Below are 23914 nucleotides of genomic sequence, written 5' to 3'. Positions count from 1 at the left end.
TGATTTTTATACTTTCTCTTTTAGACTATTGCATACCTGTCCCCATTAAGCCCTAAGTAGGGTACAACCTTAAGAACAAACTGATTATCAGCAGAATTTTTCTGATGTTAATTTACTGCTGTAATTGAGACTTTACATAGAAGTGCAGTCAAAACAGTGAAACTCAGCAATGCTGCAATTGTAATAATTGCAATTACTTGTTATGTTTCTGGTCAAAAATGGTGACATTCATAGTTTATTCAAGTGGCGGAGAAGTTTCATGTCAGCAGCTATAATGGTCTTGTGGGTGACTTCTCAAACTCTTGTACAGTAGAGATTGTATGAACTTCTGAAATGAAAGTTTGCAAAGTTAGGTCAATTTAAAATACAGTAACACCATTTTCCTGTCTGCTAACTTGGAAAGAAACTTTGAATTGGATTCAGAAAGCTACTGGCATCTCAAAAAGCAAAGTGATTTACTTCTGTAAATTTCACGTATAGATTGTAGGTCTGGAATGTAGATTAGTGCAGTTTTGGTAGTGAGAGAACCTGGATAATTTTTTTTTTTGGTCACAATTCACCATTTTAAACAGGGCTACAGAACTATGGACAGTTTGGTCTGAGGTCTTTTTGTGATGCCAAAAGGAAGAAGCACAGACTAAAATTAAGACTGGGGCTAGACTTCCATACATTGGCTAAACATGTTAGCCTGAATGCTGAAAAGGAATGTTAAAATTCTTTTGAAAAACATGCTCTTAAATGGCTAATTCAGACCTAAGGATTTTTCCCATCCTCAGTCTTGATATTATGCAGCTTTCAGGCAGCAATAGGGCATGTGTTTTTAAGCACAGGAATCAACAAAGCTTATCCGTTGTGGCACTTCCTCAGCACTGTAGCCTCCTCATGTGTGGTATAGAAACAGTTCTGAGGAGATTCTCATGTTGTCTACCCCGTTACTGCTTTTGACTTCATTTAATATTTTGTCCATGCTGGCACTCCTCCTAAAGCTGCAGAAATGATGCATGTGAAGGAAAATATCAGTGCAAATTTGTCCTCAGTGTAAGAGTTCTAGGTTTGGAATTTCCTACAGTACTTTTTCTTTGCTTTGCTTTCAAATGTTTGCATCTGTCAGTAGCCATGAGTCTGGACTGGAGAAAGGTATTTAGGGGTTTTGTTTGCTTGTTTTAAAAAATAAAAAAATAAAAAAATTCTCAAAGCATTCCCTGGGAAGCACAATCTGTGCTGCCAGACACGTCAAGAGAACGGGGTTGCCTGAGCACTCTGCCATGATCTTTTCCCACTGTGTAATGTTGGGCAAATCATGTTGCAGAGCCCTTATCTCTCCATAAAATGACTTAGCTTTTGCAGCATGAAAAGATTAGTTTGTTTTTCAGAAAGATACTCAAAGTCTATGTGGTCGACAGATAATATCTTGTCTCGAAGTCTCATGCTGTGAATTACGAACAATTTCTCCTTCTTGATCCTATTTGACTTAGTGGCTCTGAATTGCCTTGGGCAAGTGCTGGTGGGCTTTGACATCTAGAAGATCTGAGGAAGGCAGGGAAGCCAGAGCTCTGGTATGTCACTTTCATAAAAATCAAGCAAAATACTGAAAAATGTATTCTCTTCGTAAAATCTACAGACATCAGTCTTCTCCCTTAATTCTTCAAAGCCAATTAAGAAGTTTGATTTTCCAATGAAGAGTATAATTTATTTTCTTGGTCTGTTTTTTTTAATTTTTTTCTATTTTAAACTGTTATTTGAGGAGAAGTCAAGGCCTTTTGTGTAAGACGTTGACTGAGACTGAAGTTGGTTCTGTTTATTACACTGGAAGCGTGCACATCTTGATCATGTTAGCACAGATTTCTCTTGCTGGGTGGGGATTTTCTTGGCAAGATCAGCACAATGGAGACAGCCAGATAATCTGTTCATTTCTCATTACCAGATGCTACAGAAATAGAGAACTCATGCAAGTGCTATGGCTGTTGGGGGGAAAAAAACTTGCAAGCAGGATCCTTAACTTTTTTTTTTGCACCTGTTACCCTGCACCTTTTCTTTAAACCCACTGCTTTATGTGTTGTAATGGCAGGTTAGGTTTAAAAATGGAGGAATAGTGATGAAGTTCAAGGGTTTACCCGTTGCATAAGCTTTCCTTTCCAGTTAGCATGAATGCTGTAGTTATAGTAGACTCTTAAGAGCCATCAGATTGGTAATTGCAGTAGTTGGATAGTGAAGGTGTGTAGCTGTACTCTGCCCATCTTGGGCTTTCTGTTGCTTTGTAGTGGCAGCTGTAGAGTCTATTTGGAGCCTGTCCCCTAGGCTGTTTCATGATTCTTCTTTTCAACTTTGTTCAGCTGTTCTAAACTGTTTTGAATTTTTCTTGTTGTTTGAATCTATTTTTTGTTGGGATTTTCTGTGTTTTGTTTTTTCTTTTTGCTGGAATTCTAGAAAGTGACCCACTTAACTTAATACTTGTCATTTCTACCCACAGCAGTTGCTGCCTTTTCATACAACTACTGGTACATGTCACAGACACAATGAAAGTGAAGAAGAAAACAAATTCAAATGAATGCAAAGAGCTATTTCAGTTGCAGCACATGCTTTTGTTGCAGAAATGCTTAGCTGCATTTGTTTCATTGCTGGTAGGGTAGGGTTTGCAGGAAGATTTGTGAATATCTTTTAGTGGTGCAACTGAAGATAGATTAGGAAGTATGAGATGAGGTAGCAACAACAGTCGAGTGTTTGGGCTTTTTTTGCCTTTTATTTTTAAATTTTTGGCAGTTCATCAGGAGAGAGGATTGACTTGAACATTTCCATCTGTTTTTGTTGTTTCTTTTTTTTTTTCAGGAGCAGAAATATCCTCTTTGAATAGGTTGGCAGAGCTGCCTTGATGTTTTCTCCCTAGTTACACCTGTCTTGAGTATTTCTCACACGTTTGCTACCTCAATCATAAATTACTTTAGGATTATCTGCTCAGAAATTGAGGGCATGTCTCAGCAGAAAGTACTGAAGAAGTTTTGATTTGATTGTTCTCTTCTGATGGAGATCTTGGGGCACAGGCCAAACTGGAGAACTTGATTTCTCTGCATATTTCATTTTGCAGCTGCAGTATTCTTTCCAACATTTATCAGTGCTTTCAGTTTTGTCTTGCTGTTACTTTGCCATAGGATAATGTTGTCTTACTAATGTTGAATGTTCCTAAGTGTTTTGGAGTGCTTAAATTTTTCCACTGGTGACCGTGTCTTACCTGCAAGCCAAGTTTGCCAGGCTGCCTCAGAAACTGGTGAGGAACTGGGAGATGCTGTGTGAGTGAAACCTGACAACAGTCTATATTTAGCCTCTGTGCATGCTAGATTAGACAGCAGTGTTGAAGGAAAAGAAGAAATAGAACCTTCTGCATTTTCCAGTAGATTTTATTTCTTTGCTTTCAGAAGTTCAAATTCAGTTCAGAATTCTCAGGATTTAAATAGGAAAGACATGTGAATGCTGTATGCACACTAGGTCTGTTCTGTTGAATTCAATCCATGTCCTTGATTCTAGTGTAGTCTTTGGGACAGCCATTATTTTCTGTCTTGGAGAAGTTACATCTAGCAAGGAATTGTACTTTAAGTACCCCATAAAACTGAAGGTGGCCTATTCTAGCCAGAGTTCAACATTTATACTTTCACACCAAAGGAGGATTTGTGCCTTGTCAAAGCTGAAGAATTGTGGTAGCTTTCTGCCAATGCCTTTCTTAATCCCCAGCACTCTTCTAGTACTTGTTAATTCATACTCCCCTCACTATATTATAGTCTGGTACATGCACAAGCTGCTGAATTCAGGTTTTTGTAGTGGTGCTGTACTTTTTTTCATGAGCTTATGGTGTAGTGGTGTGGGTGGAACTGGAAGGGGAAACAATTAGTTTTGGACTGAGCTTAATACTTAACATTCTGCTTCTATCTGATAAGCAATACGAGTGGGATATCTTCAAGGAACATGAATCAGTTGAAGTCCATGCACAAGTGAGATGGAACAGTTGTGCACAAGTAAATTTCTACTCCTCCAGAGGGCATTCATGAGATGTGCAGCTGGCACGCTGCACGAGGATGGAGAAAGAGGTGTGAAAATAAACTGAAAAAGGACTTCTGCGTTAAATCAGTGCAAAGTGAAGCTTGATGGACAAGAATAGATTTTTTTGGGGGGATGTAAAATAGCACAGAATCAACAAAGCTGTATGCAGGAGCAATCTGCTAGTTCATTGCTAGAATCAAGGCACTAAGCAATAGGTTGCATCAATTTCAGCATTATCAGAACAGTATTCTTTCTTGAAGGTTTGGCACTTAGCATCCTACAGCTATGAAGTTTTAAGTTATCTGTGTCTCCATTTAGTCATTAAAAGAAGGTACCTGTGGAATGCTGCAGGATGTTCTGCTGCAGTGTATGGAACATACTTAAAATGCAGATTCCTCTTATGGTGCCTCTTCCTGGGAGGTGTTCTGCTGCTACTTTCTCATCTCTGTCATATTCCTGTAAAGGTTATTCCCTGCATCCTCAAACCTTTTTATTAATTAAACCTTTCTGAACTGAGCTGGAGATGTCCATTTTGTTCTTCAAGCAGTACAAAAGGTACCATGGCTTTAATGTTAATCAAAGTGCCTTTTCTGTGGAAAGAGGAAAGATTATCATGGATTTTAGAAACAAGTTGTCTCAGCAGTAGTTGTCTGTACTGTAGTAATAGGTGTGCTTGTTGGTGTTTAATTAAATACAGAGGCCATTGATGTGGTGCGCTTCGGTTTAGTAATCCAACCTTGAATGAGCTTAATGTATTTTTAGTTCATGCCTAACAGGCAAAACTGAGCAGCATCTTTTTAAAATAAATAGTATTGCAAAAACCCTTTCAAATGCTTATTCCCTTCTCCTTATTAATCCTTCCCTTCCCCTCCTCCTTTGGAGTTTTACCACCCTTCTGAATAATGAATGAGCCTGAGGATTAAGCTATTTCTCCATAGTGGACTCCTCTGCCTGTGTAAAACAGCTAACCTACTTTTGGTTCTGTGCAGCGCTGAGAGATTTCTGCTTCTAATGGAAATATATTTTTTTAAATCCTTTGACATTCCATGTGACTTCTCTGTAGCGTGTCTGACCCTTATTTGCTGCTGAGCAAGTTTCAACCAGCTGCGGCTCATGCAAATCCATTTCATTCATTAATAGACCTAAAGGTCAGTGCCAATTGCTGCATGCCTAGGTGGAGCAGGGGAAGAGCTATCAATATTTTATAGCTTTCTCTTAAGATTGATGACAAGAGCACGTACTCCTTTTGTGTCTGATCGCTGGCTGTGTAGGCTTCAGCTAGCTCATTTTCAAGTCCTATTTCTTGAATGCAACCGTGACTATTGCAACTGCCATTTCCCATTAGGTGGTAGGAGCAGTGCAGCCTGGTTTGAATGTGGTCGCTGCAGCCTGACAGGCATACTTCTGTAGCACAAGTTCTCTAAGGCAGCCTTTTCAGAAAAGGGGAGGGAGGAAGAAGAGCAGTCTTGTTTCTCCTGAAAGGCACGGTTGTGCCAAGGTTAGTTACTAGAGGCTAAATGGCCTTAATTTTCTATTTGTTTGGAATTGCCTGTGTGAATTCTAACCCTTAAGATGCCAACAGCATGTTTCCCTCTGTGCTCCTGCCATCACCAGACTCCCCTACAGGAATGTGAATAATCTGTGTGCAGAGTATTGCTGAGAAGAGCAGGCAAGGCCTATTCTTCAGCAGGTCTTGTTCCCATCCTGGGAAGGGTCCTCTGAGAGGAAAGGAGTAACTTCATTTCTCTGTTTGTTTAGCCCTTGCTGCTCGTGGAATTCAGAAAATATTGATGAGGATTTCAGCTAGGAGGAGGGTGCTCCAGAACTACATACAGATTTGGCTTGCTTGCTGCAAGGTCAACAAGTATCTTACTTCTTAATTTAATTGAATATTGGCTCTGTTTCTCTTTAAAACCTTTAAGATAAATTACTGTTTGGGATTTTTTTGTGATTGGTGTTGTATCTTAGTTGTCCAAATATTCAAAGAAAACTCTTGTCATATTTTGTAGTTGCTTCAGGCCTGCAGGTTTAAAAAAAGCAAAACATAAACCAACAATCCCTAGCTAGTATTTAAAATTCTGAGAAGTTAGCTGGCTTCTTTACCAATGACTTCTTAGTCACTTGAAGGGTAGCTGTACAGTCACGGTTCGTTAATGATGATTTGGAATTCATTTTTATGTGGAACAAGTATGGAAATGATGTGGTTTGTTCTTACCTGAAGGTACATCTGTATCAACGTTAGCAGTGCTGAGGTTTTAATAAAGGGATAGAGGCATTTTGACACACTCATTTTGCTGATGCTTTGTTCACATAAATAGGCTCCTATAAAAATGGAAGTTTTATTCATGTAATACTAGATTTCTCATCTTTCTATCAATCAGAACTTGTGCTTTTGGCCTTTGTTTTATAATTTTCTTAACTTGCAAATAGAATTTTTGTTTATACTTACAGACAAAACTGAACTCCCTTACACAACTTTTCTTTGCAGTCTGAGATTTCTTAATGCCTCTGCCAACAAACTGGAAATGCTTCCCCCAGCCACTCTTTCTGAGGAGACCCATAGCATCTTACAGGAGTTGTATTTGACCAATAACAACCTCACGGATAAATGTGTACCCTTGTTAACAGGCCATCCACACCTGAAAATCTTGCACATGGCCTACAATCGCCTACAGAGCTTTCCTGCAAGGTGAGTAACTGCTTTTACTGCCCTGGCCTACTGGTGAACAAAGTGAAACGTTTTCATAGCAAAAACCAAGGTGCACAGTGATCTAATGGGACAGGTTGTATTTCAGATGTGGTGACATTGCAGTAAGTGGATTCATCTGCTGTGCCCTGTTGCGCATCGCTACGTTTGCATTGCACAGTATTAGTATGCTTTGATTGCACCTGGAGTACTTTTCAGCATGAAGACAGTATGCTTTTGAAGTCAGGCAAGGAGGTCTTTTGTTTTCCCCAGCTTGGTCACTTTGCTTACAGCTGGTGGGCTTCTGCTCACGGAAGACTTGTAAGCGTAACAGTCTGGAAGTGTCCTTTGGCTCTGGGCTAAACCACACTGGGAAAAAATCCTTGTGTTCCTGAAGGAGATTCTCCCTTGGCAGCGATTTAGATGAACTACTGTGCTCTCAGTTCACTCTGTTTTAATCAGAAGTCTTTCAAGTGTAAGATGCGCTGTGAAGCTGATGGGGTACAACCTTGGAAAGGAGATGCCAATAAATAAAGGAAGAGACATTGCTGTCCTTGTGTGGGGTTCTGAGCAACCAGTGGCAGGAGAAAGATGAATAAGGGGGTGGAGCTGAGCAGAATGCCAGAAAATGGAGGGGGGGAAGGTGAGATGAAGTGAAAAGCTGGAGCTGGAGGAAAGGAGGAAAAAGAATAGAAGTGAACTGATGAACAGAGGGAATGTAAGCAAAATAAGTTGTTTCAGAAGTAGTGTTATAGAAATTGATAGAAGCACAGATTTAATTCCACGATTTAATTAGAATCTGATGGGAGGAGAGGTGAGAGGCACTGCTGTGCTGGGCTGAAGTCTGCAATTTTTCTGAAATAGGGAAAACCATTGCTTTTACCACCACTTAAAAATAAAATATGCATTGGTAGTAACAGAAAAAAAATCTCAAACTCTCATTCTTATAGCAAAATGGCCAAGCTGGAAGAGTTGGAGGAAATTGATATTAGTGGTAACAAGCTGAAAGCCATTCCGACCACCATCATGAACTGTAGACGCATGCATACTGTAATTGCTCACTCCAACTGCATTGAAGTCTTCCCAGAAGTCATGCAGCTTTCTGAAATAAAGGTAAGGCATGAATGTGCTGTGAAGTATACAGTAATAATGCACACTTGACCAGTTCTATTCTCCCCTCTGGTCTCCCTCTGCTGCAGGGTAGTAGATTCTCAGTTGTGGAGATCTGACAGCTGCTTTCTTGTCTGAGTTACTATTTAAAATATTCGCCCCTGTGCTGCCTCTGAGAGGAAAGGAGGAAGTGCCTCAAAATCTGGTTTTACACTCATCTTTACCACATCCCATCTTCTTTGCCAATAAATTGTTAGTTGTCTTCCTGTGACAGGCCGTTGCAGTATGACTTAAACATGTTGTAAGGGCTATACATAATTAACATACCTAATATACACAACTAACTCTTGCTTCTTTGGCAATTGCTAATTCTGTAGAAGGGACTTTGTTTAGAGTGTGCTTTAAAAAATGCAGAGGCTGCAAAATAGGATAGGCCTTGGGGACAGAAATTCCAGGAGCACAAGATTTAGGTAGTTAGGCAAGCTACTTCTGTTTTCATAATTGCAGTCATTTTGGACAACTGGAAGAATGTTTAATCCATCTCTTGTGCTTATTACCAAACTTTTTCTGACACGTTCTTTGCTTGACTGTGCTGAAGAACACTACTGTGTAGCTTTTGTGAATTCAGTTTCTGCTTTTTTCCCAGCCTCAACAGTGTAGAGTATTTTGGGGTGCATGCTATTTCTATTGCTTAGAGCTGGGAGATTAACTCATAGTGCACAAAGCTTGTGGTATGACTGAAAAGTTGTTCCCTGGGTTTGAGAACTGGTTACCTATTCACGAGATCAGAACAACCTCTGTGTCCTTCATACAGTCTGCAGAATCAAATGGCCAAGTTCTCAGACTCGTCAGTGTCCTTCAGTGTCTGGGGTTATGCAGAGAAGCAGGAGGAATAACTTGGTTGGACAGTGAGTACATGGAAAGATGAGCTTTGTGGTTTTAGTCAGGAAATCTCAAACAAATGCGGATTTCTGAATACTCCTCCCTCTTTAGAACAATGGTCAGAGGAAACTGAAGACCATTTAGAATCAATTAGAAGTAAAGCTTTTCTTCTCAGAGGAAGAGTTGGGGTGGGGAGCAAGGCTCTGCACAGTAAACATTTCTTTAAAAGTATGAGGGCATTTTTAACCATGGGGAAAAAAAAAGGAGGATAACGTAAACATGTTGGTTATTCCTGACCAACAACTTCCTTTCTGTTCCTGCATTTTGGGGAATGAGTATTTTATAAAGGCACTGGTGCTCTACTGAGCTTTGTAGCTGATAGCAAAGTGTTCATGGAAGACCTAGTGTTTTTTCTTTCTAATGGTTCTCTAGAGTTACTTCAGTGAAAGAAAGAGGCATGGATTTCATTAACTGGGACTGCAGGAATAGTGGGACTGCCTTCATCTGAGAGGGTGCAGTGCTGTGGAACTTCACTTTTGTGCCTTAGTCAATACCTAAGCCTGGTTTTGACTTAGCTGAAATGACTTTCTGTAGTTGTCAGATAGCTGTACTATAGGCAGAGGGTATCTTGTGGCCTCTTGGTGATTTTTCTGGATCAGGGCTGGAGCTTGAGCTTTTGATTTCTGGCTGAATTCATTACTAGGCTAAACTGGAGCTCATTCTTTGATGTTGGAGGGCATTTGTAATGTTCCAAAGCAAGTTACGAAGTTAAAATTTGAGTACAGGTTTTATAGTGAAAAAGCCTGCTTGTAGCAAAGCACAGAGTTGTATAGTTTCATGTTATGACTGTGATTGTCATACTTAATGGTTAATCTTAATTGAGGTGGCATTCAAACACTCCTGATTTCTTGGGAAAATGTTACCTCAGGTAATAGCTGCTCTGCTTTTGTACTTAAATAGCTTGAGAGGCTGACATTAAATTTTTTGAGTCAGTGCTGCTAGAACAGCTAGTAGTACAGTTACTGTTTTGTTTGAAGTTGTTTCAGAGAGAAGGCTAATTACAGAAGATCATGCTTTTGCACTTAAGATAACTCCAGAATTTCCAAATATGAGGTCATTTTGGTAAAACAGCTGTCTCTAGGCTGATCTTACATGCTCTAGTTAAGGATACAGAAGTTTTGTGTTGTCCTCTGCCTCAAAAAGCTCTGTGGATGTCTCTGAGATACCTTACATAGTACCTTTTTTTGAGTTGAGATGAGTTCTCATGTACTCACCTTCAGTCACAAGTGGAGATAATTCAAGCCCCTGTCAGCCATGGATGAGATATACTGGATTTGCACCAGTGCAACTAAGCAAATGCTGAATATTCAACGCTGTGCACCACCTGGCCCATCCTAGCACAGTGTCCTGCATGCAGTTGCACTTGTTCTTCTGACACTGCATGGATGGGGCTAAATGAGAAGGAAATTAGGATCAATTAGGAAATGTGTTTTGCTGTTTGCCCGTGGGATAGAATAAGAACTACATTTAATGTAGCTATTAGAAAGTCCCTGCTAGCCTGTTTTTCAAACAGTACAAATCAAATCAGAGAAATCCTGACTTGATGGATAAACTGTATTCATCACTGCATGGGGACCGAGGGATCTCCAGTAGACTGTTACTACCTTTAGTGTATTGGGCATGTAATGAGAACTGTGAAATGATTTTGCTTATTTTGTACTCCTTATTCCACGTTCTTTTCCATCAAATTTCTGATGGTGTTGAGCACAGCAAGGCCTGCTAGCAGCTTTGTTAATCTGAGAGGTAATTATTGGCTCTCTGGAAGGAGCAAAGAGTAGCAAAGAAATATTAAAAAAAAAAAAAAAAGCAAACAAAAAATCGGCATAACTCTTCTCCTAAGCTGTCTGCTATTTAGTTTGCATGATGTATTTTAAGTTCTGATTTCCATATCAAGTTTAGATAATGTCAGCAGTTTGTTCTTCCTAGATAATTAGTCCTCCATATCAGACAACCTCAGGATTTGAGATTTGGGTCATTATGTGTGTGTGTTGCATATGTTTAACAGCATTTGGAGATTTTTCTTTTCCAAATTTTACTGGGTTATCTTATGCTTTTTTTTGTCCACTTAGGACCCAGTATATTTTTGAATATACCTAAGAGACTTTTGTTTTCATGCTTTTCTCATTGGAAATTACTTATCAGTCAAAGTGTGCAGCTGAGAAAATTCTCCCTGCAGCCTACCCTCAACTATTGAGCCCTCGGTTTTACCAGAGGTCTTGAGGTCTGTTTTCTTTTTCCAGGTTGAAAATAGGAAATTATCATTCTGAAATACGTGTATGGTATTCTTGGTTAAATATCAGCCTCTAATATCTGTCCTCTAATAAAACTTTGGCTGTTTTTGCTTGCTATACCTGCTGTATAGGTGTTTGAAGATTGTGTTCAGATTTTTGTGTACTGACTTTCCATATGGATATGCAACTTTAACATAGTTTGGTTTGGGATTTTGTCATTCTATGGCACTTGTTCTACCTCATTTGTGCTTAGCTGGTAGGTAGCCAGCATGATTCTCTGCTGGTTTTCAATCATTTTCTTTCAGAAATACTTCAGCTTTAATTTTTTCTACTTACTAAAATAACTTCATATTTAAACATGAATCCTTCTAAGACAGCTGAATTAAAGCCACACTTAAAACTGCTCTGGTATCTTGTTATTTTTACTCTGCTAAGCCCTACTCCATGTATTCATAACTTATTTTCTGAATCCTTCACTAAATATCAGCTTCAGAGCATGTTTGTACCTGTGCTGATATAAGTGAACTTCAGAGGAGAGACTGCTGTGACAGCATCTTAGAATCCCTAACCTCATTTGTCTGTTTCCTTTATCTGTTACAAGACTGGCAACCATTTTCATCAGTAGTATTTTTTTCTTTAAATCTCATCTGTTAATTAAAAATACAGTGACCATATTTGTCCCTGCAAAGAGCAGAGACAAACCTTACTAGTTTTGCAACAAGGTCAGAAGCACCTGGTCAGAAACAGAAATGAAGCCAAACATATTTCTGGGTGTCCCAGGCATCTAGGAAGAAGACTTTTGTAGACCCCATCTGAAGAATCACTTACTTAAATGAATCATCTTAGGTCTCAATTGTGGCCTCTCTTACTCATGCAACATACATTACTGCATTTAATCACAAACTGATCTTAATGCCAGCTGGATTCTTATTTGATTGCTTTCCTTTTGCAGTGTGTGGATCTAAGCTGCAATGAACTGAGTGAAATCACATTGCCTGAAAACTTGCCTCCAAAACTGCAAGAACTGGACCTGACTGGAAACGCCAGATTGGCCTTGGATCACAAAACCCTTGAGCTGCTGAAGTAAGTTGACTTAGAGTGGAGAGGATGCAGAAGGAGCTAGTTATCTTTTCCTTCATGTTTGCCACTGCGCTTCTTGTTACCCCCTCACAAAACATTTCCTGTAATCCATCATATCCCTCTCTGGGATGCTCTTCCTGTCTACCTGTTTGTTTTCTGCTCTATGACTCAAGTGCCATCTGTAACTGAAATGCACCAAGTGCCTTGTGCTGCCTCCTGCAGCATGTGGTGAAACTTGCACTAGAACAGAATCTGTGGACAGTGGTGCTGCTTTGAGCCTTTCTTATGTCCTGAAGAGAACTGTACCAGCTCTGTTTAATTCTGAGTCTCTTTGATCCTTAAATACTGAATGATACCAAGAATGGCTGATAGCCTTCTGAGGGTTGAGTGTTGCGTTGTGTGGTTTGCTTTTAAATGCTTAAGATCAAGCACAGAAGAATTAAGACCCATTATAATAATTTTTTATAGATAAAAAACGAGAGTCCATGTTCTGCAGCAGACAAAGGAGGGGAAAAAAAGGCTGGAAGAGATGTCTTTGTTTCTTAAAGAGCTGCTCATTGTATGTCAGAAATGTAATGTTGCTATGATTTGTAGAGAACTGTGTGTGCACTACAAAAGCTTCTTTAATGGTACCTGAACTTATAGATCAGGTACCATTCTGTGTGGCCAGTAGACAAGAGAGGCAAGCTTATCTCTTGCCTGCTCAGTAATCAGGCTTCATGCCCTATAGGAGCGCTGTACAAATATAAGATCTATGCAGTAAGAGAGTAGCATCACCCAGTGCCACATCGTATTTTCACTGCCATATGCATTGTCTTTAATTCACAGAAACTTTTCTTCTTATGCATGCATGTGTGTTTTTCTTTCTTTAATCAATTATTTTTCTTCACTTCAGACCTATTTTTGTCTGAGTAAATACCTTTCAGCTGAGGTCAGGTGTTTCAGGTCTCCTTTGGGATATAGTGGATGTCTGTGTAGACTTCCACAGCGCACTGCCACAACTGAACGTGAGAGAGGAGATGCTCCTTGCCCTCACTTTTTGTGGCAGGCACAAAAACACTTGTGTTCTTAGTGCTTTTTATATCTTCCTTCTGCACGTGGAAGGCAGCTCTCCATCTGTGTCCTGGCAGGATTCAAGCAGGCAGTAGGTTAATATGTATTGCTTCTGATGAGAGGAGCCCTGTCATGTGTGCTTGCTTTTTTTTCCCTGTGTATGGAGATATTAAAGGAAACTCGCATGCTTAGGAGGATGTTGCCAAGTGACTTACAGGACGTAAGGATTTCAGTAGCAATTATAATGAAAAGAGGAGGGGGAAAAAAAGATGCTGTTACTGTGATTTTTCAGAAAGAGCTTCTGGTTCAATTATAACATCTTGAATTGGGGGAAAGTAAAACAATATTGCATGGAGACCTTAGCTCATCTCCCTGTGTAGGATATGCTGCTGGGTACTGTTCCTTTATGAGCATGTGGTCTAGTTGTAATTACACCACTGAGGAAGATGAAGGCAATGCATTGAAGTAGCTTTTTCTTTTTTTTTTTTTTTAACCACTGCTGGGAAGCATTGATAAAACCATGGGTCCTTGACCTGCCCCAGGGTCAGTCAACCCAGCTGCAAGAGGAAACAGAAAAACCCTTCTGATCCAAGTTCCTCTGCCCTGCAGGATAAGTGCCTTGCATTAGAAGCCTGTGAAGAAAGTGCATTTGCTACTGTATGTTGTAGTATTTTGCAGGTACAGACAGATGTAGAATATCTGCTACTTTAGAATCCAGGTTTCCTGTTTGATCAGGATCAGATGCTACTTTTCTGATGTCATTGGTGAGGTGTTTGCCTTACATTTGTCACACAGGGGGCTGCAAAGTCAAGGGCTCAACTCGAAACACCGATGGCTCTTGATTTGTGTAGCTTATTTGCTGTTAGCAGGCCCTAGCTGATGTATGTCCTGACTATTTGCATTAAAAGAAATCAGAGTGGAAGTGACAGTCCCTCAGGTTATTTGAGGAAGGCTGTGAAATGCGAAAAAGACTTCCTTGTGTGTTCAGGTCAGATGGGGCTTTGGATGGAGAAAAATGAATCCTCTGAGTGAACAGTTAGACCTTTCTGCTTGTCCTTTTATGATTCATTTGGCTCATGAAAGGTTCAGGTGCCTTTGAAGTTCCTGCAGCACATGGGGAGCTTGCTTTCCCTGCCTTTATAAGAAAGTGGAGGGAGCACAGGGCAGGTCATTTCTCCCCAGCAAAGCCCAGCTATGAAAGGAGGCACATAAACAGATAGGGATGGTCCTTTTTCAACTCTTTATTGCACTATGCAAGGTATTTGAATTTCAGGCTAGAGGCTATGTTGGTAGTAAATTGGAGGGTAGAGGATCAAGGGCCCAGGTAAAAATCTGGGCTGTAAAATTATGGAAGGCAGAAGGCCTGTGCTCACAGCCTGGGCTGTAGACCTGCTCTTGCAAGTCAGGACAGCACTGGGATGGAGATGATTTCTGACTCATGGGCATTTTATAGTAGACTGTTACTACGTGTTGCTGCTTCTGAAGACTTATCTTTTAATTTAGGGGATGGTGCAGGTCATACGGATTTGTTTTTAACATGGGTGAGAGAGGCTTCAGTTGAAAAATCATTCCATATACTGGCTTCCATTAAGTTGGTGACAAATTGGCCTTGTATTCCCACTGGGCCGGGCTGTAAACAAATAGCTCGGGGGTGAGGGTAGGAAGAAGAAAAGCTGGGTAAGCAAACAGTGAGCTGACACCCTCACAGAGGCTTGGTTATTTACTGCTTTTTTGTTCTTTGTAGACAGACACAGAAGGGTAACTGCTTTAGATGTCCTGCTGTGTTTTATTCTATTAAAGATATTCCTAAGAACTGCAAAGAAGAAAACTGCTGTTCTTACATTTGAAGTTGAATCCAGTGCATCTTTTCTTTCTTCTTACAGCAATATTCGTTGCTTCAAGATTGACCAGCCCTCGGCTGGTGATGCTTCAGGAGCTCCAGCTGTGTGGAGTCACGGTTACACAGAGGCATCAGGAGTTAAGAACAAGTAAGAGCTGGCTTATTATACAAGCATCCTAGCAGCAGAGAGCTTCTATGCAGATACAAAGAGATCTGCTATTTCAGTTTGGGGATGTTTTGGGCCCCACAAAGGCAGAGGCCATGCCATGACTCTATATCGGTATACTGGGCCCCTGCCTGGCTCTCAACTTTCTTCTTTGTCAGGAATGTTGCTAAGATACAAGGGTAACCGACACATTTTCTCTGTGCAAGCCTTTGGTACTTGCAAAAGATCAGCACATTTAATAGCATTTTCCTCTTTGCAAAGCTTCTTTATCTTCAGCTAAAGGATGTTTACCAAGGAAATCAGAGATACTAAAGGAAGAAGTAGAATGGCCAAAACTGAATATTCATAGTATGTGGAGCTTCTGTGACTGAGGCAGCACTTGACAAAACACACCAAGAGTCTGCTAGTCTCTGTGTCACTGGCAAAGTGACGAATCTCATTGTTCCTTAAATACCTTTGTAGAAATCTTCTGCTACCTAGGTTTCCCTAGCAAGTGGCAAGGAAACCTTTACTTGCTGTTCACTCATTTAACACGCAGCTTGGTCAGCAGCATGCTGAGTCATAAAGATGGCTCTTGGTGGGGCAAATGCAGTTTCAGCTAATGATGTTTTGGATGTATTTCACCCCTGCAAGCTTGTCCCCTGTTTTATACAAATAGGAGACTTGCCCACGTGCAAAAAAAGGAAGAATAATCTTTAGGTCTTGGCTCCAATTTTCAAAAACAGCTCTCTCCCCATTTTAGCATTGTTGAATGGGCCTTCCTCTTCTCCACAGAAGAAAGCAATTGTGAGGAGCTTGTGAAAAGAATTAGTGAAAACTGGCTCTCGGACCAGGCTGCCTCTTCTCAGAATGACAACATGAGAAATCAGTGCTGCATAGCAATCTTGTTCTGCTTTGCTTTACTAGGTTGTGTGTGGCAGCCCTGTCAGCCAATAACTTCTGTGACAACAGAGAGGCACTTTATGGTGTTTTTGATGGTGACCGCAATGTGGAAGTACCATATCTATTGCAGTGCACCATGAGTGACATCTTGGCAGAAGAGCTACAAAAAACAAAAAATGAAGAGGAATATATGATCAACACTTTCATTGTTATGCAGAGGTGAGTCTTGGATCTAAAGCTTTTTTTTTTTTTTACCTTGTGTATGTTCATTGGGCAGCTTGTTCCTTTTCAGGATGTGTTGCTCTTCACTTGCTACAAAAAGTGGGAGGGAGGGAGGAAAGGGGGCAAAAAAGGTAGTTCCTGGCACCTTTGTATTCTTTCATTGCTTATTTTGTGGATATTGCCTTCTGTTCCTTTGGAATGTGAGGAGAAAAACCCAAACCCTTTCCCACCCACCCAAACAATAGTATCCAACCTCAGAATTATTAGATGTTTGACTAGCAGTTTTTCTCTTCTCTATCTTGTGACTCTGAATGTGTGGTAGCCAAGACAGTGGTATGAATTTCTTGATCATCTTTTAAATTTCCTTACTATTGCTGCCTGCAGAGCTTGGGCTGATTCTTTCTGTTTCTTTCTGTACCAAGTCAGGTTATTTAAAGCCATGCAAATACTAAAACATGCACTCTTGATTCCCTTAAAAAAGTTTCTCAGCATTCCTTTGACCTAAGAATATTATTTATGCAAGACCCATCTGAAAAGATTGTGATACAATAGATGTGAGTGTAATAGGAGCTGTGTGTGGAGGTTTGGAGACCTGTGTGTATGCACACTCTTCTTTCCAGAACAAGAAATTGTGCTTGGAGAGACACTGAGTGGAGGAGGAGTATGAAAGGAACTGAGCAAAGAGAATGAAGATGTCAGGGAAAACAAAGGAGAAAGCTCCCAGATGAAGGAAGTGGATTGAGTTGAAAGTAGCATCTCTTGTCATTCAATTGCTGCAGCTCTGGAAGGGAAAATATTGAAATTCTGATATTGGGAAATAGGAGCGGCAGGATGGGGTTGAACCTTATAAACAAAAGAGAAAATGCTGCCTCTCGCATAATTGCTGAGGTTAGAGTGGTAGCTGAGAAGGTTGCCATCCAATTAAAACCTTCAAGAACAATATAAATGTTGAGTACTGAAAGCATTTACTAGTGGCTTTGTTTCCCACTCATGGACTTTCACAGGAATGTACGCTCCTGCAGAAGAGCTGTATCTGGGAGGCAGGGCTCAAGTCGAAGTAAGCTAACCATTCCTTTGGTGAACCAGAAATAGCATTCATTCTAGTTGCATGCAGCCATTCATTGAGGATTATTACAGATACTGTGCAACATTCCTGAAGTGCCTTAAAAAAATAACAAACAGAAAAGCATATTGAAGCCTGGATACAAGTTCAGCTGTGCACTGTTTCCCCAGCATTTTGAATCAAAAGTTCTTGCCAGCTTTACTTAGTCTTAATGCAGATTTTAGTAGCCCTTGTAACTAGCTTTCCAGTTCTTAATTACTGTAGGAGAAGGTCCTGATAAACAACAGATGTTTTTCTTTTCCTCCAGTCCTATTTCAATTTACACAAGTAAAATTACTAGTATTGAAATGAATTGACATTATAATGACAGGATTCTGAAAACTTCAGTTTTTATCCACTCTTCTTTGTCCTTGTTTCTGTTTAGTTTTTATTGTGACCCCTGCTAAAACAGCAATCAAATATTTCAAACTAACTATTTCATAGAATCATAGAATCACAAGGTTGGAAACGACCGTCAAGATCATCTAGTCCAACCGTCCTCCCACTGCCACTGCTACCACAAGCACTAAGCCATACCTCACAGCTCCTCATCCAGATGCCTCTGAACACTGCCAGGGACGGCGACTCCACCACCTCCCTGGGCAGCCATTCCAGTGCCGGACCACTCTCTGAAAGAAAAAGTTCTTTCTTAAGTCTGACCTAAACCTCCTCTGGTACAACTTGTGGCCATTTCCCTGGGTCCTGTTTGTTGCCTGGGAGAAGAGGCCAAACCCCTCTTCACCACAGCCTCCCTTCAGGAAGTTGTAGAGTGCAATGAGGTCTCCCCTGAGCCTCCTCTTCTCCAGACTAAACAATCCCAGCTCCCTCAGCCGCTCCTTGTAAGATCTGTGCTCCAGACCCCTCACCAGTTTCGTTGCCCTTCTCTGGACATGTTCCAGGGCCTTAATGTCTTTCTTGTAATGAGGGACCCAAAACTGAACACAGTACTCAAGGTGCGGCCTCACCAGAGCTGAGTACATGGGGATGATCACCTCCCTGCTCCTGCTGGCCAAACTATTTCTAATGCAGGCCAGGATGGCGCTGGCCATCCATAGAATCATTTCATAGAATCATAGAATGGGCTGGGTTGAAAAGGACCACAATGATCAGTTTCAACCCCTGCTATGTGCAGGGTCACCAGCCACCAGACCAGGCTGCCCAGAGCCACATCCAGCCTGGCCTTGAATGCCTCCAGGGATGGGGCATCCACAACCTCCTTGGGCAACCTGTTCCAGTGCTTCACCACCCTCTGTGTGAAAAAACTTCCTCCTAATATCTAATATAAACCTCCCCTTAGTTAAAACTGCTTAACAGGTTAGTAACTAACGTGATGACTAAAAAGCTTGCCCTCTTATGGTGAAATTAATAGCTGTGTTGTTTTGTCATTGAATTTTTGGAAGCATTATTTTGAAGGCATCACAAAACAATGAACCTCTGATTTCTATTTCTGCTCAAAACTGGGATCTCTACAGTTAAAATTACTGTTTTTCATAGTAAAATCTGTAGCTGCAGGAGCCCAAACTCTGGTTAATGCGATTTTCTTTGTAAGCTCTACCTGGACTTGATTTGTTAGCCTCCAACACTTCTCCAACCTTCTTTGTTTCCCTCGGTGTGACCTTTAAAATAGACTCTTTTCAAATGCAGAGAAAGGGAGCTGACTGTGCGGCTCTTTGGAGTGCAGAGATTTTTCTAAAATTGATTCCAAGATTGGAGTATCTGCATCATGCTGGAAATAGCACACAGCTTGAGAGCTGTACGTGATGACTCTGCAGTGTTGCTACAGTGTCATGGTCTTCAGTGGAGACTTTTGTTTTTGTCCCAGTGATCCAATAGTCAGTGTCCCTAGTGCTCTTGGTTGCAGAATAGCAGTTGTTTCTCATTAGTACCCATAACACTTGCTTTTCAATTGAAGAACAATCCATGTTTTGTTTAAATTCCAGGAAACTTGGAACAGCTGGACAAAAACTTGGAGGCTCTGCTGTCCTTTGCCATATAAAACATGATCCCATGGACCCTGGAGGATGCTTCACGTTAACCTCAGCAAATGTGGGGAAGTGCCAAACTGTTCTCTGCCGGAATGGGAAGCCTCTGCCTTTGTCCAGGTGTTATGTGATGAGTTGTGAAGAAGAGCTGAAGAGGATTAAGCAGCATAAGGCCATTATCACAGAGGTTAGGGAACTCTGGTGTGGGTGAAAGGAGGACTGCCGCAAGTCGCAGTTTCCTTTGAGGATATTTGCATGGTGGTATTTGAAATTACACATCTGTATTTGTAATCTCTAAGAGATAGTATTGATGAGTTCCAGAATAGTGTTTCTCCTTTCAAGGTGATTCATATCATGCAATTAAGTTGTTTTTCCATCTAATTACCATGTTACATTTTGGTTAGCTTCCGAGGAGGAATTACTGTGAGCATGCTGTGGTGAAATGAGAGCTGACACCTTCCCTGTGAGATGAGAGCAAATAATGTGTTGGTGCTGTCATGAAGATCCCCTCAATCTAGAAAGATAAGAGCTGAGCACTTGCAACTATGCCATCCTTACTGCAGGAGAGTCCTTACTGCTGGCAGATTGGCTTTGTTGTCTGAGCTGTCTGTTCCCAGAGGTGTCCTCTGACAAGTAGCTCTTGAAGACAGCAGTTGCCTAAAAGGAAGAACCTATCTTTTGCTCAGTTGGAGGGCCATAAGAGAAAGCTACTTGCTGCCTTCTTACAAGCTTAAAGCCACTGCTGTCAGCTGTGCATTGCCTTATGTGACATATGCATAGGAACAGAGAAATATTGTATCCTCTCAATGGGGGAGGAAAGAGCAAAAAATTCACTGCTGTACAACCATGAGCAGGTGTGTGCATGTAATAAAATCGTGTGCTTGTTAATCTTGCCAAGAAGAGGTGATGACTGGAACCTCAAACGTGACGGATTAGAAAGGAGTCACTCCAACATAGTGTGCATCACTGAGGCAATGCTCATTATGCTCTGTAAAGGAAAAGAGAAATTTCTGTGCTGAATCTTGAGATGACTCATTGATTTCATGCTTTGTTGATGGCTTATCACTTCTGTTAGAATCTTAATAGGGAAGTTAACAAGCTGACAAGGTTTTAAAGGGGAAGCTTTTTTAGTCTTGGTTTGCTTTTCTGTGGTTTCTTGCTGTATAATAACCACTACTGTCATCAACTGGACCAAATGAGCATAAATCCTCACCTCTGCTCTTCATCTCAAACACACAATTAGCGGGCTGCAGCTCTCTCCACAGGCTGCCAACTAACCAGGCTTGCTGTTTCAGATGCTCGCTGTGCTTATTCTGGCAGCTCAGATCCTAACCAGGACAGGATCCTGGGATTTGGATGGGCATAGGATTTACTTCTCAAATATGCCCATTTTTACTGGTGCTTTCCCTTCAGATGTTATTCCTCCTCTTTTTGGAAATGTTATTTATAAGTGGAAGCATAGTAAGTAATTAGAGCATGTAAAACATTTCACTACAGTGCAGCTGACTGCAAAATGCAGACTTGCTCTCTGCTGCATTTTACTTCCTTCATTTGAAGCTTTTTAAAATGAACTTTTGTTTCTGAAGTGATGAGCCAAGATGAAACCTACAATTGTTACACCTGCAAGAGAAGAGTCATAACTGAATGACCTGCCCTTACATCAAATGGAGATGTGTGCAACTTTGCCCTCTATAAAGACAGATATTGTGGGCGGAGGAGGGACAAGTCTGACTCATGGATAAAACATTAGTCCAGTTGGCTCTCACAGCTGCAGGAGCGAAATAGATGGGTCTTTGTTGCAGACTTATGCTTTGTTGGTCTGCATAGGTGATGCTGATGACAAATCAGTAGGGTGTAGGAGGCTGAGTGCAAGGTTAGAAAGCAGCCATCACTGTGTTCCCATTCCAGCTCTGTCTCCTTGCAAGTCACTTTTACATTTGCCTGTTAGTAAATGGCTGTAACTGGGGTACTACAAAAACAGGCACACGTGAAACATGGGGAGATGGGAGTGCCATGTATCTGTCTGCCTTGTTTCCAGTTTTCTATCCTTTCTAATTTCAGGATGGCAAAGTGAATGGTGTGACAGATTCAACAAGAATCTTGGGATACACGTTCCTTCACCCAAGTGTTGTGCCGCGTCCTCACGTCCAGTCCATTACCTTAACTCCACAAGATGAGTTCTTCATTCTGGGGAGCAAGGGGCTGTGGGACAGCCTCTCGATGGATGAGGCAGTGGAAGCAGTCAGAAACGTGCCTGATGCGCTGGCAGCTGCCAAGAAGCTTTGCACTTTGGCCCAAAGTTACGGCTGCAACGACAGTATCAGTGCGGTTGTGGTTCAGCTCAATGTTACGGAGGACAGCTTCTGCTGCTGTGAACTTAATGGGGTCCCACCCCCCAGCCCAGGTATTTTCCCCCAGTCTGTCAATGTGGTCATCAAGGACAGGCCAGCAGATGCTCTTGGGATGCCATCTTCAAGCAGCGGCATGGCTTCAGAGATCAGCAGCGAGATCTCCACCTCAGAAATGAGCAGCGAGGTGGGGTCCACAGCTTCTGATGAACCTCCGCAGGTAGCCATGAATGAGAGCAGCCCGGCCTACCCCGGGGAGCAGCGCTGCATGCTGCATCCCGTCTGTCTGTCCAACTCCTTCCAGCGGCAGCTCTCCAGCGCCACGTTCTCCAGCGCCTTCTCCGACAATGGCCTTGACAGCGATGACGAGGAGCCGATAGAGGGGGTGTTCACCAACGGCAGCCGAGTGGAAGTGGAGGTGGACATCCATTGCAGTCGAGCAAAGGAGAAGCAGCTTCTTCAAGTGCCTGTGGAAGCCAGTGATGAAGGTATTGTCATCAGTGCCAATGAAGATGAGCCCGGCCTTCCCAAGAAAGCTGAATATTCTGCCACAGGCACAATAGGGCGTCGGAGGGGCAACGGCTCTGTGGCACCCCAAGAGAGAAGCCATAACTTGATTGAAGTTGCAACAGATGCACCACTCAGAAAAACGGGGGGATATTTTGCTGCTCCGGCACAGCCGGACCCGGATGACCAGTTCATCATCCCACCAGAGCTGGAAGAAGAGGTCAAGGAGATCATGAAACAGCACCAGGAACAGCAGCAGCAGCAGCAGCGGCAGTACCAGATGGACCACCTGGCAGACTACTACGATACGCCACTATGACCCATTCTACTGCTTGGAAATGAACAGATGAGGAGACTTGAGTGCAGGACCCAGTGGGCGCACACTACAGCAGGGGTTTCCCTTCTACATTTCCTTTATACACTTCCTTTTCTTTATCCTGCCACTACAGATAACTGCAGCTTTTCACTTTGTTAGGTTTAATATTCATTGACTTTCTTCTAGAGATGCTTTACCAGTAAAGTTTAAGATAGTTAATCCTCCCTTAACATATCAAATGTAAAAACAACAAAAAAAAATAATAAAAAGGTTTAATATATTGCTGAGAAACAGATGATGATGTAATATTTTTTAAAATGGCTTGTTTGTTTTGTTTGAAAAGCAGGGCAGTAGCCAGTGCTAAATGATTTAAGTAATATTGTAATACTGTATTTCTTTGAGAGAAAAGGCTTTTTTTGGTCTTGAAAATGATAGACATTTGTAGAATATGGAGACTAACTCCTAGGAGTTGCTTTACTCTTTCAGGTGACTTAAGTCACTGCGATTCACTAATTTTCTCTGAGAGAACAGTTGATTGGGAAATTACTGTAAATAGCTCAGTGTTGTATAGTGATGCTTACATGTTTTGTAGCCTTGGCATTAAGGACACAACCTGAAAAACTGACCTTTTTCTTAAGCAATTCTTTGGGCCGTGGTCATTGAGCATAGCGAACGGAGTGACTGCGTACAAGTTAGCTAGAGTTAGATGGTACAGACCATTGAAAGAAACCCACTTTTTCCTCTGGTCTCTTTCTATTCTTTTACAAACACGTTTTATTTGTGTTCCTTATTGCTGCCACAACCAGCATGATTGTATAGAGCTCATTTGCTGTAGAACATTTACAAACCAAGAGTTATATTAAAGCCGAATGCACAAATGAACATGTCATAATTTTTGTTATAATAAATATGAAATTTACAAATGATGTCTGCTTTTGTCTGAATAGCTGAGCAGCAGCCTTCAAGCAGCTTGCTGTAGTTCATCATCATACCACAGTCTGTTTAGACTGCGCCAGGTTAAAACTTTTCCATCTTAGTGTATGCTTTTTCTTACAGTAACTGCAGAACCTCACGTGTACTCTTAGAAATTCTAGTGAGAAAGTCACCCAACGGCTGTGCAAAATGCCCTTAAGAGATGCCGGACAACGGTGAGGAATTAGCAATGTTCTTTTGTTTCTCAGTACAAATGGAGCACTATCGATTTGACCTTCACCATAGTATTGACAATATCAGAAGTCTGAAGAGGAGTGGTGCTCTGAATCTGTGCCATTGGGACTGAGCAAGTGAAGGTAGGAATGATGAAGGGATAATATGGGCTAAGAAAGGGAGCAAGAAAACACGGTATGTTGAGAGGGGAGGAAAAACAGAAGGTGGAGAAGAGCTCAAAGTTAACTACATAAACTCAGATTTGGTTGTAT

At 41.4% G+C, this 23914-nt stretch overlaps 1 protein-coding gene and 1 long non-coding RNA gene across 2 annotated transcripts in view; one reads left to right on the top strand and one right to left on the bottom strand.

The window, feature by feature from the left end:
* Positions 1 to 23411, top strand: part of PHLPP1 (PH domain and leucine rich repeat protein phosphatase 1) — a 130470-nt gene extending 107059 nt beyond the window's left edge. Inside the window, exons 11-17 of the mRNA XM_031589262.2 lie at positions 6518 to 6718; positions 7666 to 7828; positions 11951 to 12081; positions 15015 to 15119; positions 16044 to 16238; positions 19284 to 19512; positions 21387 to 23411. Of these exons, the coding sequence (XP_031445122.2) occupies positions 6518 to 6718; positions 7666 to 7828; positions 11951 to 12081; positions 15015 to 15119; positions 16044 to 16238; positions 19284 to 19512; positions 21387 to 22499 (2137 nt within the window). The 3' untranslated portion in view covers positions 22500 to 23411. The remainder of the gene's footprint in view (positions 1 to 6517; positions 6719 to 7665; positions 7829 to 11950; positions 12082 to 15014; positions 15120 to 16043; positions 16239 to 19283; positions 19513 to 21386) is intronic.
* Positions 41 to 15060, bottom strand: LOC149918429 (uncharacterized). The gene is made up of 3 exons (XR_016465030.1): positions 14973 to 15060; positions 9982 to 10158; positions 41 to 328 (listed from the first exon to the last, which is right to left on the bottom strand). It is a non-coding gene; the product is annotated as an uncharacterized LOC149918429 (long non-coding RNA).
* Positions 23412 to 23914: the final 503 nt, after the last annotated feature.

The sequence above is a fragment of the Phasianus colchicus genome, chromosome 3 (assembly GCF_987193195.1).
Source record: "Phasianus colchicus chromosome 3, bPhaCol1.hap1.1, whole genome shotgun sequence".
Classification (NCBI taxonomy): Eukaryota; Metazoa; Chordata; class Aves; order Galliformes; family Phasianidae; genus Phasianus; species Phasianus colchicus.
This window is presented reverse-complemented; position numbering and strand designations above follow the sequence as displayed.